The following is a 19,062-nucleotide window of genomic DNA, read 5'->3' as shown; positions in this document are numbered from 1 at the left end:
CTGAGTACTGGGATGCAAGCCAAAGTTTGCTTTCACTTGGAGGCATGGAAGGAGTCACTGGACTCACACTGCCCCAGAGGTGGAAACACAGCCCCAGCAACTGCAGCATTTGGACTGGGCATGGACTGATCCAGACTGTGCTGGAACAGAGTGGAGCTGCAGAACACCTGCAGTGAGCAGCCCTCTGGGTACTGCAAAGAGACCTCCTGTGGAGTGAGAATGGACAGTGCCTGAGATGTGCTGCTGATTGCTGCTGGGCATGGTGCAGGTGGCACAGAATGAGGGCTTGGGAATGTCAAAGGTTAAGTTGAAAATTTGCTGCCATTACTCCATCCTGCCTCATGTCACCTTCACAGGGACAGTGCTGGCTGGAGCAAAGTACTACAGGGCTTGAAGTTCAGATGGCAACATGAGAGGCTTCCTGTTCTGGTTGCTGCTGTTGGCTTCTGGCTCTCAGGTGCTGGCTCTTTGCTGAGGGGGAGGGCTGCAGGGGTTTAACTCCTGGCTGCTGCTGCTGACTGCTGTGCTTCTTTCTGCAAACAGCCTCAGGTCAGTGTGCATTATGGGATCTCCTTTGGATTCAACTCTTTTGGTCTTATCTCAAGTCCTTATCTCAACCCAGAGGGTTTTTTGGTTCCTGTGTCTGTTATTTTTCCCTCCCTTCTGTTTTGGGGGGGAACAGGCAGATTAACCTCTTCTCAGCTCTTCAACCTGTTCCAGCCCCAGAGTGGAAAGCCAACAGAAGCTTTCTGAGTTCTTCCAAAGATCTCCATCAGCTTCCCCCTACACCCTTCAAAGATCCCAAAAGTCAGTCCTAGGACCATCCAAATCCCAAACACCTAAGATCACCTGAAAGCCCCTGCAGAATGCCTCTGAGATGCCCCTCAAGACTCCTCTGAGAACCTCATTTTCCCCTCCCTGAACTGGGCACACAGTTCCACCCCATCCCTTGGGTGCAAATGCCCCCAAAACTCAAGCATTGAGGCAGGGATATCTGAAATAAAAGCAAACAGACAGGATTTGGGTAACTTTTGGGTTTTATTGAGACAATTGGTCAATGGACAGAGGATTTTTTACCCCAGGGAGACACAAAGCATTGGGGAAGAACCAGACAGACCCTGGCAAAGCCCTGCCCAGCTCCACTGGGAGCTCCAGCTGTGCTGACTCAGCACTGTAATTGTTCTCATTAGCAATAATTGGTGTTCAGAAGGGCAGGAGGTGTTTGTTGCTGCTGGTGTCCCCAGTCCCTGAGAACTGCAAAGTAAAAAGGAATGATTTTGGTGCTGGAAAGGCCCGCACAGAAGGATCATGATTACCCCACAGATTCTAGGTGGATTTATGCCTCCCCTCCAGTGCAGGCTGCTCTCTGGTGTGGATGTAGCGGTGCTTCTTGAAGCGCCCCGTCCGGGTAAAGCTCTTACCGCAATCAGCACGTGACAGCCTTCTCACCAGTGTGGGTGCGGCGGTGGCGACTGAGAGCGTGCCTCTGTCTGAAGCTCTTGCCACAGTCATCACAGGTGTAAGGCTTCTCACCGGTGTGAGTGCGGTGGTGCTCAATGAGAGTGCGCTTATGTCTGAAGGCCTGGCCGCACTCAGCACAGCTGAAAGACTTTTCGCCAGCGTGCACACGACGGTGCTCTGTGAGGTTCCCCATCTGGGTGAAGCTCTTGCCGCAGTCGGCACAGCTGTAAGGCTTCTCACCACTGTGGATGAGTTGGTGCTGGATGAATGCAGCGCTCGTGGTGAAGCTCTTCCCGCACTCAGCACAGGGGAACAGATGCTCTCCAGTGTGGATGCGGCGATGGATGGTGAGAGTGGAGCTGTGTTTGAAGCTCTTGCCGCAGTCCCTGCAGCTGAAGGCCTTCTCACTGCTGTGGGTGAGGTGGTGTTGCCTAAGAGTAAAGATCTGCCTGAACCGCTTGCCACAGCTGTCACAAGAGAAGGGCTTCTCTCCAGTGTGGGTGAGGTAGTGCTGGGTGAGATGACAGCGCTGGGTGAAGCTCTGAGCGCAGTCACCACAGGTGAACGGTTTCTCTCCGGTGTGGGTGCGGCGGTGCTGGATGAGCTTTGAGTTCCAGCGGAACCTCTTGCCACAGTCACCACAAACGAAGGGCCGGGAGCCAAGCTGCGGGCAGTGGTGCTTCACTAGCTCTGAGCTACCTGGGAAGCTCTGCCCACACTCAAGGCACTGATTCAGCTCTTTGGCTGATACTGAGGGACCTGCTCTGGCTTCATCCTCCTCCATACATTCCTCCCCCTCATCCTGCTCACCTTCATCATCATCATTATCCTCCTGTTCATAGTTGTCATTCTCAGGATCATCCTCCATCTTCACCTCTTTTTCCTCCTCATCCTCCTCCACCTTGGGACTGCATATTGGCTTCTCCAACTTGAACTCTGGGTGCTGCTTCTCCTCCCAGCTCTTGTCTGGGTTCTTCTGTGAGGCCATACTGTGGCAGGAAGGGGTCACAGCTGTGCAATAGGGAAGATGGAAGCACCTGAGCTCAGGACCTCAAACCTTCAGATCCTGCCTGGGTCATGACAGTCCCTGACTCCCAACACCCAGGTGCAGAAGAGAATGCAGAGGGGACCTCAAACCTTCAGTTTCTGCCACATTGTGGGCACAGACCTCCAATACCTCTGCTGAGACCCCAGGTTCCTGTGATCAGTGCCCTGAGGTACCCTGGGGCTTACAAGTGGTCTTGTCCCACTCTCCTCGAGCCTGGTGGCATTGGCAGGGTGGTTCCTGGCCCAGCCCTGTCCTTTGATCTCCCCTGGATCAGACAATGGAGGCAGCAGCACTGAACAAGGAACACCAAACCACCTCCAACCTTCTCCCACCACCTTCCAAATCCCAACCCCCAAACATCACCTCCTGCTCACAACTCACCCACAGCAGCCTGGAGCATTCATCAACTCCCACAACACCTGATGTGCCTCAGAGCTCCTGGAAAGGTGAAATATGCTGCACAGGAGGAGGTGGAGGAGGTTGGGAGCTGCCCTGGGGGCTGGGGTCCTGCTGTTTCCCCACTCTGGGTTTCTTACCTGTTGGGCTGCTCCAAGGGACAGATCTGCAAACTCTGCTCTTCCCCAGCACACAGGGACAGGGATGATGGAGGGAGGACTCAGCCCCTGACAGAGAGAAGCAAAGGGCTCAGGGGAGAGCACTGACCTGCAAGGGATGGCTCAGCACTGCCCAGGACCAGGCAGCACAGCTCAGCCTTACTGGGGGCAGCTCCCAAGCCCAGCAGCACAGCCACAGCACACAGCCAGGGCTGATCAAGATGGCAGGCCTCAACAAGTGCAGACTCAGCTCCTTGCCCAGCACACAGTCCCAGCACACAGTCCCAGCACACAGTTGCAGGCCAGCACCACAACACAGCTGCCTCCACACAGCCTCTCCCAGCCCTTGCCTAAAGCTTCCTCCCACTGCCTGCCCAGACCTCTGCTGCCTGCAGCTGCATTTGATAGCAGATCTTGCTCTGGACCAGCTCTCCTCCCTGGCTCTGCCACAACCACATCCACTCTGTGCTCAGCTCTGCCCTGCACACACCTCTCTGCTGCCCACTCCCCAACAGAAGATCACAGCAGCCCTCAGGACACACACAAAGGGAGCTTCATGATCTCTGCAGATGCAGCAAAGGGGGAAGGGACTTGGGCAGCTTCTTGATAAACCTCTTCAGCCCTCACTGGGATGCTGGAGGAGTCTCTGGCTCCTGCCCAAACCTCACACCTCCAGCACCCTTCACACACCTGCAGCCCAAAGAGACTCAGTGAAAAGGGTTTGGCTTCCTTCTCTCCCTGACCATTTCTCTCAGTTTGCTCTTTGCAGTTCTCCTGGAGCTGCCACTCCACATCCCCAAGAGAAAAGGAGGTTGGATGGGAGGGCACAGTGCCCATGGGCTGCTGTTCATCTCCCAGCTGACACAGGCAGAGCTGCAGCACAATTCACTCCTTTCACCTCCTGAAATGCTGCCAGATTCTGCCATTCCCTGCACACACATTTGCCACCTGGGCCCTGCATCCTCTCCCCTTCTTGGGGGGACAAGGCCTAATTCCTGCCTGACCATTCTCAGGACCTTCCCTCATTCCCAGCTCATCCATGTCCCTACTGCCTTGGCTGTCCCATGGCCCTGTGTCCCCCACCTCCAATGCCACTGCAGCTGGAAGGGTGGAGTGGGAAATGCTGTGGCTGAGGAAGCATCTAAGGAACTGGGCTGGAAGCAGCAGCACAAGAATGGAAGGGGCCTGAGACTAAAGGCTGGGATCAGCTGGAGGGCTGAAAGAACAGCACCAAGCCAAGGGGGGGTTACAGATGAGGGCTGGGGAGGGACCCTGAAGCCACCTCAGGCAGCAACTGATGAGAGCAAGGGGGACAGAGAGGGAGTGAGACCTCAGGCGATTCCTGCCATGGGGGATGGCTGGGCTGTGTGGCTAGGAGCCCTGAGTGCCTGCTTGGGCTGTGCTGCATGTCAGGAGGGGTCAGGGGACTGTCCTCAGTCAGGCAGGGTTTGGGGCTTTGAGCTTCTGGGGTCAGCTGCTGCCAGCACCATTGGAGGTAGGAGCCAGGCAGAGCCACACAGCTGCTGAACTAAGCCCTCCCACCCCCTGCAGCCTTCACCCTCCATCTCTCCACCCATTGCTCCATCTCCACTCACTTGCTGCCCTCTCAGAGTCCCCAGGGTCCTACAACATCACCAGGGCTGATCTACACAGCCAGCAGGGCCCAACAGAAGCCCCTGGATGAGAGCGTGGAGAAGAATCCCTGTGGTGGGTGGAAGGCACTGGGATGTCTTACACCAGAGAGTAGAGACCTCCAGAAGGGACAGCAGAGTCCAGAGGGACACCACAAAGTGTCATCTAGCTTAGTTCATTCCCACAAGGCCTGCACCCACTCTCTACCAAGGAACAGCACAGGATCTCCAACCTCCTTTGCCCTTCCTCTCTGCTCCCAGCAACATCTTCTGGGATCTCTCTCTGCAGAGGAGCTTTGAGGCCTTGGCAGTGCTGCCAACTGCAGCCTGCAGCGGCCTGGCTCACCTGGGAGCTGCCTACCAGAATCTGTAACTGCAGCTCTTGGGTATGGGGGGAGGAGGGGCAGAGAGGCATGGGGGAGGGGGAAGGCATTTGGGGCCTGGGGTTCTGGCCTGCTTTGGTGGAGCTCTGGAGGAAGCTTTGGCCTAGGGAGGTTGCTTGGCTCCCGTGGCCCAGGCACACTATGGATTGTTGTGGATTGGATGCTTTGCACTGTAGGATGCAGCTCTGAACAGCACAGCCATGGAAACTGCCAACTGACCTAAGAGTGACCTTCTGGTACCTGAAGGGGGCTACAAGAAGGCTGCAGAGGGACTCTTTGCAAAGCCTGCAGGGACAGCACCAGAGGCAATGGCTTCAAACTAGAGCAGAGCAGATTGAGATTGGAGGTGAGGAACAAGTTCTGCACCAGGAGCCTGCTGGAACTCTGCAACAGGTTGCCCAGGGAGGGGCTTGAGGTCCCAGCCCTGCAGAGGTTCAAGGTGAGGCTGGACAGGGCTCTGGGCAACCTGAGCTAGTGCAGGATGTCCCTGCTGACTGCAGAGGGGCTTGGACTGCAGCACCTTTGCAGCTCCCTGCCAACCCAAACCACTCCAGGATTCTAGGAGTCTAAGTGCAGCCTCCAGGGAGAGCAGGAAAAAGATGAGGCAGAGGAGGACAAGGAAGAGGACAAGGAGGAGGAGAACCAAAATCCCTTCCTAACTCCTCCAAACCTCTGCCAAATTCCTGGAAAGCTCTTCCAGCTCTGCAGAGTTCATTCTGAAGAGAGCTGAGGGAGTTGCTAGGCTCAGGGATGTCTTGCACACTCTGCACAAATGCTCCAGAAGCTTTCCAAGTGCCCTCAAAACCAGCAACACAGCTCTGCTGCCACACAATGCCAGGCTGCAAGGGACCCCAAGGCTCAGCTGCTCCAACCTTGCCAGCTGACACTGCACTGGAAAGGAGCTGGCCCAGCCCCCTGCCAAGCTGAGCCTTCCAACTCTGCCCTGCAGGGCAATCCACCACTGCCCTGGGGAGAGGATTCCAATGGCTGACTGGCAGGGAAAAGCTTTTGCCTCTGCAGGGCACTGTGCCACTTCAGCTCAACTCTTGCAGCAGCTCTTTGAGATCTGCCTTTGGACCACCACAAACTCTGAAGCACTGCAGTGCAAAGCAGCTCAGCTTCAACTTCCAACTGCCTGAACTCTCGCATTTTAAATTCAAGGCAGAGGCCAAGCTCACACCCAGCCCCCAAGCTCAAGAACCAGCAACTAAGGTCAGAGACAGCTCCCAAGCAGAAGAATCCAGATCAGAAATGCAGAGCCAGCCCCCAGGCTCAGAGCCAGCTCCTAAGTTCACATCCAGGCCCCAAGCTCAAGAACCAGCAATTAAGGTCAGAACACTTCCCAAGCTGAGAGCCACCTCCAGAGCTCACACCCAGGCCCCAAGCTCACAAGCCAGCAAACCAAACCAAACCAAACCAGGTTGGAAGAGACCTTCAAGATCATCACGTCCAACTCATCAACCAATCCAACCCACCCAAACAGCTAACCCATGGCACCAAGTACCTCATCAAGTCTCCAAATAAGGTCAGAACCACAATAATAACCACAATAATAAGCAAATAAGGACAGAACCACATTCCAAGCACAAGAGCCAGCCCCCAAGCTCAAGAGACAGCCACTATGGTCCAGAACCTAGATCAAAAGTGCAGACTCGGCTCCCAAGCCAGCAACTAAGGTCAGAATCACTTCCCAAGCTCAAGAACCAGTCCCTGACCTCAGAGACAGACCCTGAGATCAAGAACCACACCCCAAGCCCAGAGCCAGCAACTAAGGTCAGAATCCCTTTCCAAGCTCACACCCAGACCCCAAGCTCCAGAACCAGCCCCCAAGCAACCTAAACCAAAAGTGCAGACTCAGCTCCCAAGCTCAGAGCCAGCAACTAAGGTCAGAACCACTTCCCAAGCTCAGGAACCAGCCTCCAAGCTCCACTACCAGAGCGAAGGTCAGAACCAAGCTCCAGAGCCAGCCCCCACAAGCTCAAGAGCCAGCAGCTAAGATCAGAACCACTTCCCAAACTCAAGAGCCAGAAAGTAAGGTCAGAACAATTCCCAAGCTCACAGCCAGCCCCCAAGTTCAAGAGCCAGCCCCTATGCTCCAGAACCAGCAAAAAAGGCCAGAACCAAGCTCCAGAGCCAGCAACCAAGGTCAAAGCCACTTTACAAGCTCAGGAACCAGGCCCTGACCTCAGAGACAGGCCCTGATATCAAGAACCACACCCCAAGCCCAGAGTGAGCAACTAAGTTCAAAACCCCTTTCCAAGCTCACACCCAGACCCCAAGCTCAAGAGCCAGAAAATAAAATCAGAACCACTTTCCAAGCTCACCCCCAGCCCCCAGGCTCAGAGCCAGTTTCACAACTTTGCTTATTTCGAGTTCCCTTCATTGCACTTCTGCTAAGTGTCCAAATTGAAGCAGCCAGAGAATGCTTTGGCCTGGAAGGGACCCCAAAGAGCAGACAGCTCCAACCCCCTGCCATGCCCACAGACACCTTCCACCACACCAGGCTGCTCAAGCCCTCATCCAACCTCACCCTCAGCACCTCCAGGGAGGGGGCAGCCAGCACCTCCCTGCCCAACCTGCTCCAGGCTCTCACCACCCCCACTCCAAACTATTGCCTCCCAAGCTCCACTCCAAATCTGCCCTCCTCAACCTTCAATCCACTCCCACTCAGCCCATCACTCCCAGCCCCTCACCAAAGTCCCTCATGCCAAGCTTGCAGAGCTGCCTTGGACCCCACCCTGTACCCCTCACCCCCCCCCCCCCCCCGCATATCCCCAGAAGCTCCCCAACCAAACCCCACCGATTTCCCCTAGATCCCCGCAGAGGCTTGCCCCCCACCAGCCCCACCGACCCCTGAGCCACAAATCCTTCCCCAATCCAGCCGACCCTCCCGACCCTCCCCAGCCGTCCCACAGAGCAACACCCACCCCACCCAGGTGGCGCCAGTTCCTTCTCCAGGACAACCTGAGCTCACCAGCACCACCTCCCAAACCCCTCTAGGTCCACCCGGATCATCCCAGGACCTTCCAGCAGCTCAAAGAACCCCGCCCAAAACACACCGACACCCCCCCAACTGCACCCACGGCCCTGCAACCGCACAGACCCCTCCCAGAACAGCACAGACGACGCTCACCGACCCTGCACACCTCTGCCCTACCCCACAGCCCCCCCCGACCACCCCCAACACCGCAGACACCCACAGCCGCACAGAGGTCCCCACAATCACAGCGACACCCCCCCAAACAGCACAGACCCCAAGCGCCAAGCTTGCAGAGCTCCCCCGGACCTCACAGACCCACCCCCACCCCGTACCCCACCGATCTCCCCCGGATCCCACGGACCCCCAACCACATATCTGCAGAAGCCCCCCAACCAAACCCCACCGATTCCCCCTAGATCCCCGCAGAGGCTTCCCCCCGCCCCAGCCCCACCGACCCCTGCCCCACAAACCCTGCCCCAAACCAAGCGACCCTCCCGACCCCTCGCAGCCCCACAGAGAGCATTCCCTGATCCCCACCCCACCACCCTCAACTCAGCCCCAGAGACACCCTCACCCCACCTGGATCCCGGGACAAGAGCGAAGCAGAACAGGAGAAGGAGGAAGAGCTCAGCGCACAGGGAGCCGCCGGCCCCGGCAGGCTGCTGGCGAGCAGAGAGCGCTGCGAGGGAGACCCCGGCCCGGCCCCTCCGGCTGCTGCGGCCACGTGGGACGGGGAGCGGAAGCAGGGAGGAGTCTCGAACGGAAGCCCCGCCCACGGCCGGGCAGCCGCAGCCAATGAGAGGCGGCGGGAGCGCGGCAGCTCCTCCCCCTGGGCGCTGCCGAGGCCCAGCCAGGAGCTGCCCCTACCGGCCGCGGCCGCCATTGGTGCTGCCCCGTGGGGAGCGGCAGCGGGGCCGGAGCGCGGGAGAAGTGCCGGAGGTGCTGGCGGGCGAGCGGCAGCTGCCGGCTGGTGAGCTGCGGCGGGGCGGGAGGGGCTGAGGGGGCCGGGGAGCGCTGAGGGCGGCGGCAGCGCAGCGGGGAAGGCTCTGGCTGCGTGGGGCTGCACTCTCACATTTTCGACTCAAGGCAGGGGCCAGGCTCACACCCAGCTCAGTAGCTCACACCCAGCTCCTACGCTCAGAGCAGCTTCCCACGCTCAGAGACAGCAACTAAGGTGAGAACAACAGCTGAAGCTCAGACCCAGCCCCCAAGCTCAGAGATAGAAACTCAGATGAGAAGCACTTCCCAAGCTCAGAGCCAGTCCCCAAGCTCCAGAACCCATATCAGAAGTGCAGAACCAGCTCCAAAGCTCAGGTGAGCTCCCAAGCGCAAGCAGCAGTTCAAAAGTGCAGACCCAGCCCTCAGGCTCAGACCCAGATCAAAATCCAGACCCAGAACCCAACCTCTCACATTTTAAATTCAAGGCAGGTGAAAAGCTCACACTCAGCTCCTATGCTCACCACCTGCTCCCATGCTCAGAACAGCTTCCCGAGCTCACAGCCAGCCCCCAAGCTCAAGAACGAGATCAAAAGTGAGACCCAGCTCCCAAGCTCACACTCAGCCAAGCTGAGCCAGCCCCCAAGATCAAAAACCAGGAACAAAGGTCAGAATCACCTCCCAAGCTCAAGGACCACCTCTTGAGCCCAGAGCCTGCCCCTAAGATCCAGAACCAAGATCACAAGTGCAGACCCAGCTCCTAAGCTCAGAGCCAGCTCCCAAGCCCAAGAACCAGCTGCAAGCTCAGATCCAGTCCCCAAGCTCAAGAACCAGCAGCTAAGGTCAAGAGCAGATCCCAAGCTCAAATTCAAGGATTCAGAGAATCCTTGGAAAAAAAAACACCTCCTAGCAGGGGGATTCAGCAGCACAAGGAACCCCACAGAGCCCCCACCCCAACCCCACCCGCGGCCCCGCAACCGCACAGACCCCTCCCAGAACAGCACAGACGACGCTCACCGACCCTGCACACCTCTGCACTACCCCACAGCCCCCCTCCCGACCACCCCAACCACTGCAGACACCCACAGCCGCACAGAGGTCCCCACAATCACAGCGACCCCCCCCCCAAACCGCACAGACCGCAAGCGCCAAGCTTGCAGAGCTCCCCCGGACCTCACAGACCCACCCCCACCCCGTACCCCACGGATCTCACCCGGATCCCACGGACCCCCAAGCACATATCCGCAGAAGTTTCCAACCAAACCCCACCGATTCCCCCTAGATCCCCGCAGAGGCTCCCCCCCGCCCCAGCCCCACCGACCTATGCCCCACAAACCCTTCCCCAAACCAAGCGACTCTCCCGACCCCTCGCAGCCCGCCAGAGAGCATTCCCTGATCGCCATCCCATGACCCCCAACTCAGCCCCAGAGTCTCTCTAACCCCACCTGGACACCGGGACAAGAGCGAAGCAGAGCAGCAGAAGGAGAAGGAGGAAGAGCTCAGTGCACAGGGAGCCGCCGGCCCCGGCAGGCTGCTGGTGAGCAGAGAGCGCTGCGAGGGAGACCCCGGCCCGGCCCCTCCGGCTGCTGCGGCCACGTGGGACGGGGAGCGGAAGCAGGGAGCAGTCTGGAGAGGAAGCCCCGCCCACAGCCGGGCAGCCGCAGCCAATGAGAGGCGGCGGGAGCGCGGCAGCTCCTCCCCCTGGGCGCTGCCGAGGCCCAGCCAGGAGCTGCCCCTGCCGGCCGCGGCCGCCATTGTTGCTGCCCCGTGGGGAGCGGCAGCGGGGCCGGAGCGCGGGAGAAGTGCCGGAGGTGCTGGCGGGCGAGCGGCAGCTGCCGGCTGGTGAGCTGCGGCGGGGCGGGAGGGGCTGAGGGGGCCGGGGAGCGCTGAGGGCGGCGGCAGCGCAGCGGGGAAGGCTCTGGCTGCGTGGGGCTGCCGGGGGCGTGTGTGGAGTTGGGGGTCGGGAGGGACGGGGTCCAGAGTGCAACTCTCATCCCAGCCCTGCTGCCCGCACTCAGCACCAGGCGGGGCTGGCACTGGCACTGGGGGTGGGAGTGTGCTGGGGCGATGCAAAGGGCTCCGTGGGGATATCGATGGCTGTGGATCAGCTTCACCTCTCTCTGAGCTGTACAACTCCCCCCAGAGCCGAGAGAGGCAACAGCAGTGCCCAAGGGAGCGGCAGCGGTGCCGGAGCGCTGCGGGCGGCGGCAGCGGAGCGGGGAAGGGTCTGGGCGGGCCCCGGGGCATGCTGAGAGCCGGGGAGCGTTGAGCTGCTGGGCCCCGGCGCTGCGCGGGGCGTGCGGAGCTCAGCCTTGAGGTTTTCCTTCCTGCCTTTGTCTTGGAGTCCCCAGGTTCCCACTGCCTGCTGCGGAACATCTTGGGGCTGCCTCCAGCCCTCGCAGCAGCCTCTCTCGGGTTGCACTCAGATTGGTTTGGTCTCAGGTTGGCTTTGAGCTTTTTCCCTTAGGCTGTGAGCCGAACGCAGCTCAGGAAGAAAGTTCTGATTGCAGGCTGGAGAGAGAGGACTTGGGGCCGCAGGAGGAAGTTTGAGGAGGGGTTTGGAGGAGCCCAGAGCGCTGGTGCAGGGCAGAGACACAAATAGGTCCCTGAGCCATAGCCGCCCCCAGCGCTCCCCGGCCCCGCAGCCCCTCCCGCCCCGCCGCAGCTCAGCAGCCGGCAGCTGCCGCTCGCCCTCCAGCACCTCGCATCCGAAGGGAGTCTCTGGTTTCAGTTCTGATGCGCCAGAGGGTGAGGAGTCTGGGTTGGGTTGTTGGGTGTTTGGCAGCAGCAGCAAGGTCATTTCCTGTGCCTTTTGTCCCGGGTCTGGATCTAGCAATTGCTGTGACCCCACCTCTGCAGAGCTATTTCCTGGCTCCGTTTGCAGTGTCCCCGGGGTTGGGCTTGTTACCAGTGCTGATTGAGTCTGTTGCTGCCTAACAATCATTTTGATGCCTTGCTGGAGCTGGCCTCTTGCAGCAACATTGACTTCCCATCTCCTCTTACTGTCTTTCCCTTGGGGCTGTTAGTCCTTGTTACCTGTGCCAGTGGATTTGGTTTTGTTCCTGTATGAAGTTTGGTTTCAGGCTAACAGCTCTGCCCCTGTGTGCTGGATTTTCATGCAGCATGTGTTGTGTTGGCAGCAATTTGGTTTTCCACTGCTCCCCTGTTTCAGTGTCTCAGTCCCTGCTAATAGGTAACTCCAGCCATTGGTCCATGAACCTGATTCAAATAGCAGCTCAGGTCTGGGCGAGCTTGCTTCTGTTCCTTCACTCTTGACAGCAGTGATCCACAGCACTTCAGTTGGGGGCCAGATGTTGTGGGGCAGGGAGGTGATGTTGTTTGAAACCCCAATGCATTGCAGTTACATTTCCATGACTGTGGAGCACCAGCTGTCAAGTCCTCCCCAGCTTCTCTAGGTTTCTTCTTGTGCAGCATCAAATGTGCCTTTTGTAGTCTTTGGGAGGCAGCAGCTAAGGTTTCTCTCTCCATCCAGCTCCACCTCTTGATTATGGAAGATTTGCTCCCTGTCCTGTGTTCTTCTTCTCTAAAGCTGCTTTTTATCATCCCAGCAGTCTCTCTCAGTGGCTTAGCTCTTTGTTTTGGTCTGTAAACCATTTCAGACTGTCCTGGTTTACTGATTGGGTATCCCCAGCAGCTGCATGAGGGTGACCTAAACGACCTCCTGATGTGTGTGCCATCACCCCATGTTCCTTCTGTCCACATTACAGAGACCTGAGCACAAACCTAACAGGCAGTTGTCCCCCAAGAAGTTGACTCTCCCCTTGAAAGTGCCACTGCTCTGTTTGCAGCCAGAAAGGATCTTCTGTGTGGTTCTGTGCCTGAATTCAAACCTCTCTCCCTTAATCCTGCAGCTACAAGTGGTCCAAGAGAGCAGAGGTCTCAGCTGCTTTGCTTTGTAACCTACCTGTGCCTCCCTCAGGCCACTGCTGAATGGCTTCATTGATGCCACAGCTTTGACTGTGACTACCAAGGTGTCTTTGATGGGAGCTGTCTTAGTGTCTGGCAAGGTTTCAAGGGCAGTGTCCTCCACTGCAATAGGAGCAGCACTGTCTGTCCTGTAGCTCCTAGAGCTTCAGTTCAGCCCAGGGCAACCATTGTCAGTTTGCAAAAGGCATACACAAAGGATGAAAAACTGCACCCCCATGGCCAACGCCACTCACATGGCCTGGGCTGCTGCGGCGGCTCCGATTGGCTGCGGCTGCCCGGCCGTGGGCAGCACCAATGGCGGCCGCGGCCGGCAGGGGCAGCTCCTGGCTGGGCCTCGGCAGCGCCCAGGGGGAGGAGCTGCCGCGCTCCCGCCGCCTCTCATTGGCTGCGGCTGCCCGGCCGTGGGCGGGGCTTCCGTTCCAGCCTGCTCCCTGCTTCCGCTCCCCGTCCCACGTGGCCGCAGCAGCCGGAGGGGCCGGGCCGGGGTCTCCCTCGCAGCGCTCTCTGCTCGCCAGCAGCCTGCCGGGGCCGGCGGCTCCCTGTGCGCTGAGCTCTTCCTCCTTCTGCTGCTCTGCTTCGCTCTTGTCCTGCCGTCCGGGTGGGGTGAGGGAGTCTGTGGGGCTGAGTTGGGGGTCGTGGGGTGGGGATCAGGGAATGCTCTCTGTGGGGCTGCGAGGGGTCGGGAGGGTCGCTTGGGTGGGGGAAGTGTTTGTGGGGCATGGGTCGGTGGGGCTGGGGGGGGGAGCCTCTGAGGTGATCTAGGGTGAATCGGTGGGGTTTGGCTGGAGGACTTCTGGGGATCTGTGTTTGGGGGTCCGTGGGATATGGGGGAGATCGGTGGGGTACGGGGTGGGGGTGGGTCTGTGAGGTCCGGGGGAGCTCTGCAAGCTTGGCGCTTGGGGTCCGTGCGGTTTGGGGGGGGGGGTCGCTGTGATTGTGGGGAGCTCTGAGCGGCTGTGGGGGTCTGGGGTGGTCGGGGGGGGCTGTGGGGTAGGGCAGAGCTGTGCAGGGTCGGTGAGCGTCGTCTGTGCTGTTCTGGGAGGGGTCTGTGCGGTTGCGGGGCCGCGGGTGGGGTTGGGGTGGGGGTCTGTGGGGTTCCTTGTGGTGCTGCCTCCCCCTGGTGGGGGCAGCTGCAGGCCCCCTTTGGCTGCTGCTGTGTTGCAGGCGGAGCCATTGGTGGGCTGCAGGGGCTGTCCCTGTCCCTGTGTCCCTGTGTCCCTGCGTTGGGGGCTGGGCTGGCAGCAGAGCTGAGGTGGCAGCGGCGCTGTGGGGGCTGCTGTGTGCAGGAGAGGTGGTGGTGAGCGTGGGGTGTGGCTTGCAGCAGAGGCTGCTGTGGGGGTGTGTGGGGGAGCCCTGGGGGTTTGGAGGCTTTGTGCTGGCAGGTGCCGGGCGGCTGCTGTGCTGAAGGGCAGCGGCTGGGCTGAGGGCCAGGCGCGGGGGGGAGCTGTGGGCAGGCTGTGTGCTGGGTGCCGTGGGGGTGTCAGGCGTGGGTGCTGTGCTGAGCCTGAGCTTGGGAGCGCCTGGGGCTGGTGTCAGCTGTGGGGCGGTTTGGCTGTGCTGGGGGTGGTGGCATCCAAGGCCTCTGTGCTCTGCAAGCTCTTGAGGCACAAAGATTCCCTGGGGGGTTGCAGAGTGATTCTCAGTTTCTCTGCAGGCCTCCTGAGCACAGAAAGGCTCAGGGCAGGAGGAGCTTTTGCTGTGTGGCTGCAGGCTGAGAGCTGTGCAGAGCTTTTGTCAGCCGTGCTGGCAGGAAGCATGGTCAGAAGCAGACTGCTGTGCTGCAGCTGCTCTGCCCCTGGGGAAATGCTTGCTGGCAGGCAGCCAAATGAGGCTGAGCTGTTGAGTGTCTGCTTGTGGCTGAGGAACTGCATTGACTTGGACTGAAAGGTTTGGCTTGGGCTGGGGGCAGCCTGTTGTTGATGGTTTTGGTGGTGAGAAGTCCTGCAGCTTCCTTGGAGGAGCTTCAGCAGAAGCCAAAGCAATTCCCTTGCTGCTCTTTGCTGTGCAATGAGCTGGGAAGGGAAGGAAATGATTGCTGCAAGTGAGCAAAGCAATTGCAGTGCTCTGCAAGTCTCAGCAGTGCTGTGTCCAGCAGGGCCAGGGCAGGGATTGTCCTCCTGTCCTGGGCCCTGGGGAGGCCACCCCTGGAATGCTGGGGTCAGTTTTGGGCCCCTGACTCCAAGAAGGACTTTGAGGGTCTGGAGCAGGTGCAGAGAAGGGCAAGAAAGGTGGGGAAGGGTCTGGAGAGCAGGGCTGAGAGGAGCAGGTGAGGGAGCTGTGGGTGTTTAGTGTGGGGAAGAGGAGGCTGAGGGGAGACCTCTTGGCCTCTGGAGCTGCCTGCAAGGAGGCTGCAGTGAGGTGGGGGTTGGGTTTTGTGCCTAGTCTCAGGTGGTAGAAGGAGAGGAAGTGTCCTGAAATTGTGTCAGGGGAGGCTTAGGTTGGAGAGGAGGAGGAATGAGTTTGGTGGCAGAGTGGTCAGGGCCTGGCAGAGGCTGCCCAGGGAGGCAGTGGAGTGGCCATGGCTGGAGGTGTTGCAGCAAGGTGTGGCCATGGGGCCATGGTTTGGTGTCCCTGGTGGTGTTGGGGCTGGCAGTTGGCCTCAGTGCTGAGAGAGGTCTTTTGCAGGCCAGGCAATTGTGTGGCTGTGTGAGGAAGCTGCCCCAGAGCAAATGCCTCTTAGGTGCTGGAGGTGCTGGGAAGAATGGGAAATGGGAGAGAGTCCTGTGGGGAGGGGAAAGGTTTGGGTTTTGCCTCTGGGCTCCTAGTCTGCCCTTGGAAGTGCCTGGGATTCTTGCAAGCAGTGCTGTCAGCTGGAGCCTTCTGGGGTCAGTTGGTGGTGTGCTGAGAGGGCCCAAGGGAGGTGAGGCTTGGGAAGAGAAGTGGTGAGCAGGAAGCTTGTTGGGTTGTGGGTGGCCAAGGGGTGTGGGTGTGGCTGAGAGGTGTGGAGTGCAGGAGAGCCTTCAAGGCCTTGTGGTGTTGCTGGAGCTGTGGGCTGAGGAAGTGCTGCTGCCAGGCAAGGGCTTGAAGGAGGTTGAAAGTCAAGTGGTGTGGATGGCTTGGTGTGGGGAAGTGTTTGGCTTCTTGTGGGCAAGTGAAGCTTTCCTTGTGCAGGAGGAGAGTGAGAGCCTGGGCTTTGCAATCCCTGGGGCCCTGGAGCCCTTCTGGAGTGGTTTTCTTCTGCAGAGCTTTGCAGCCCAGCTGCAGGTCTGCTGTTGCTGGAAGCTGTTGCTGGTTGTTTTGTGCAGCCTTGGGTGTTGGCTCAGTGTCTTGGCTGAGTTTGGTCCTTTCTCTTGTGGCCAAGTTGAGGTCCCTTTGGTTTTGGCAGCTGAGCACAGCTTGAGGCTTTTGCTGCGATGGTTTTTGTGCTGGCAGCATTGTGTGCTGCCAGCTGGAGTGCTGTGTGCAGCTGTGGTGCCCCCAAGAGGGGCAGGAGGTTGAGCTGCTGGAGGGGGTGTGCAGGAGGCCCTGGGGGTGGTGGGAGGGCTGTGGCAGTTCCCCTATGTGGGTGGTCTGTAAGTGTTGTGCCTGTTGAGGCTAGAGAGGAGAAGGCTGTGGGGAGAGGTTGGAGCAGCCTTGTGGTAGCTGCTGGGGGCTGCAGGAGAGCTGGGGAGGGACTTTGGTGAGGGGCTGGGAGTGATGGGCTGAGGGGGACTGGATTGAAGGTTGAGGAGGGCAGATTTGGAGTGGAGCTTGGGAGGCAATAGTTTGGAGTGGGGGTGGTGAGAGCCTGGAGCAGGTTGGGCAGGGAGGTGCTGGCTGCCCCCTCCCTGGAGGTGCTGAGGGTGAGGTTGGATGAGGGCTTGAGCAGCCTGGTGTGGTGGAAGGTGTCTGTGGGCATGGCAGGGGGTTGGAGCTGTCTGCTCTTTGGGGTCCCTTCCAGCCCAAAGCATTCTCTGGCTGCTTGAATTTGGACACTTAGCAGAAGTGCAATGAAGGGAACTTGAAATAAGCAAAGTTGTGAAACTGGCTCTGAGCCTGGGGGCTGGGGGTGAGCTTGGGAAGTGGTTCTGATCTTAGCTGCTGGCTCTGGGCTTGGGGTGTGGTTCCTGACCTCAGGGCCTGTCCCTGAGGTCAGGGCTTGGTTCCTGAGCTTGTAAAGTGGCTCTGACCTTGGTTGCTGGCTCTGGAGCTTGGTTCTGGCCTTTGTTGCTGGTTCTTGAGCTTAGGGGCTGCCTGTGAGCTTGGGAATTGTTCTGAGCTTAGTTGCTGGTTCTTGAGCTTGGGAAGTGGTGCTGATTTTACTTTCTGGCTCTTGAGCTTGCGGTCTGGGTGTGAGCTTAGGGACTGGCTCTGAGCTTGGGAAGTGGTTCTGACCTTTCTGTCTGGCTCTTGAGCTTGTGGGGGCTGGCTCTGGAGCTTGGCTCTGACCTTTGTTGCTGGTAGTGGAGCTTGGGGGCTGGTTCCTGAGATTGGAAAATGGTTCTGAACTTAATTGCGGGCTTGGGAGCTCAGGAGCTGTTTCTTGAGCTTGGGGTCTGGGTGTGAGCTTGGAAAGGGTTTTTGAGCTTAGTTGCTGGCTCTGGGCTTGGGGTGTGGTTCTTGATCTCAGGGCCTGTCTGTGAGGTCAGGGGCTGGTTCTTGAGCTTGGGAAGTGATTCTGACCTTAGTTGCTGGCTTGGGAGCCAAGTCTGCACTTTTGATCTAGGTTCTAGACCTTAGTGGCTGGCTCTTGAGCTTGGGGGCTGGCTCTTGAGCTTGGAATGTGGTTCTGACCTTATTTGCTTATTATTGTGGTTATTATTGTGGTTCTGACCTTATTTGGAGACTTGATGAGGTACTTGGTGCAATGGGTTAGCTGTTTGGGTGGGTTGGATTGGTTGATGGGTCTTGAAGGTCTCTTCCAACGTGATGTGATGTGGTTTGGTTTGGTTTGTTGGCTTGTGAGCTTGGAGGCTGGGTGTGAGCTCTGGAGGGGGCTCTCAGCTTGGGAAGTGTTCTGACCTTAATTGCTGGTTCTTGAGCTCAGGGGCTGGCTGTGAGTTTGGGAAGTGGTTCTGATCTTAGCTGCTGGTTCTTGAGCTTGGGGCCTGGATGTGAACTTAGGAGCTGGCTCTGAGCCTGGGGGCTGGCTCTGCATTTCTGATCTGGATTCTTGTGCTTGGGAGCTGTCTCTGACCTTAGTTGCTGGTTTCTGAGCTTGGGGGCTGAGTGTGAGCTTGGACCCTGTCTTGAATTTAAAATGAGAGAGTTCAGGCAGTTGGAAGTTGAAGCTGAGCTGCTTTGCACTGCAGTGCTTCAGAGTTTGTGATGCTCCAAAGGCAGATCTCAAAGAGCTGCTGCAAGAGTTGAGCTGAAGTGGCACAGTGCCCTGCAGAGGCAAAAGCTTTTCCCTGCCAGTCAGCCATTGGAATCATCTCCCCAGGGCAGTGGTGGATTGCCCTGCAGGGCAGAGTTGGAAGGCTCAGCTTGGCAGGGGGCTGGGCCAGCTCCTTTCCAGTGCAGTGTCAGCTGGCAAGGTTGGAGCAGCTGAGCCTTGGGGTCCCTTGCAGCCTGGCATTGTGTGGCAGCAGAGCTGTGCTGCTGGTTTTGAGGGCACTTGGAAAGCTTCTGGAGCATTTGTGCAGAGTGTGCAAGACATCCCTGAGCCTAGCAACTCCCTCAGCTCTCTTCAGAATGAACTCTGCAGAGCTGGAAGAGCTTTCCAGGAATTTGGCAGAGGTTTGGAGGAGTTGGGAAAGGATTTTGGTTCTCCTCCTCCTTGTCCTCTTCCTTGTCCTCCTCTGCCTCATCTTTTTCCTGCTCTCCCTGGAGGCTGCACTTAGACTCCTAGAATCCTGGAGTGGTTTGGGTTGGCAGGGAGCTGCAAAGGTGCTGCAGTCCAAGCCCCTCTGCAGTCAGCAGGGACATCCTGCACTAGCTCAGGTTGCCCAGAGCCCTGTCCAGCCTGACCTTGAATATCTGCAGGGCTGGGACCTCAACCCCCTCCCTGTGCAACCTGTTGCAGTGTTCCATCAGGCTCCTGGTGCAGAACTTGTTCCTCACCTCCCATCTCAATCTGCTCTGCTCTAGTTTGCAAAGCCTGCAGGAACAGGACCAGAGGCAATGGCTTCAAAGAGTCCCTCTGCAGCCTTCTTGTAGTCCCCTTCAGGTACCAGAAGGTCACTCTTAGGTCTCCCCAGAG

At 58.6% G+C, this 19,062-nt stretch overlaps 2 protein-coding genes across 2 annotated transcripts in view; one reads left to right on the top strand and one right to left on the bottom strand.

Moving 5' to 3' along the window:
- Positions 1-1,426: 1,426 nt before the first annotated feature.
- The window catches only part of LOC137454423 (zinc finger protein 850-like), a 349,726-nt gene continuing 332,090 nt past the window's right edge, over positions 1,427-19,062 (bottom strand). Inside the window, exon 6 of the mRNA XM_068164463.1 lies at positions 1,427-2,056. Within this exon, the coding sequence (XP_068020564.1) occupies positions 1,427-2,056 (630 nt within the window). The remainder of the gene's footprint in view (positions 2,057-19,062) is intronic.
- LOC137454324 (zinc finger protein ZFP2-like) overlaps positions 10,748-19,062 on the top strand; it is a 394,553-nt gene continuing 386,238 nt past the window's right edge. The window contains exon 1 of the mRNA XM_068164376.1: positions 10,748-10,835. The gene's annotated coding sequence lies outside the window, so the exon portion shown is untranslated. The remainder of the gene's footprint in view (positions 10,836-19,062) is intronic.

The sequence above is a fragment of the Melanerpes formicivorus genome, unplaced genomic scaffold (assembly GCF_026170545.1).
Source record: "Melanerpes formicivorus ecotype bairdi unplaced genomic scaffold, bMelFor1.0.p_v2 SCAF_80, whole genome shotgun sequence".
NCBI classification, from domain to species: Eukaryota; Metazoa; Chordata; class Aves; order Piciformes; family Picidae; genus Melanerpes; species Melanerpes formicivorus.
The sequence above is the reverse complement of the archived record's forward strand: the minus strand, read 5'-3'. Positions and strand labels throughout refer to the sequence as shown.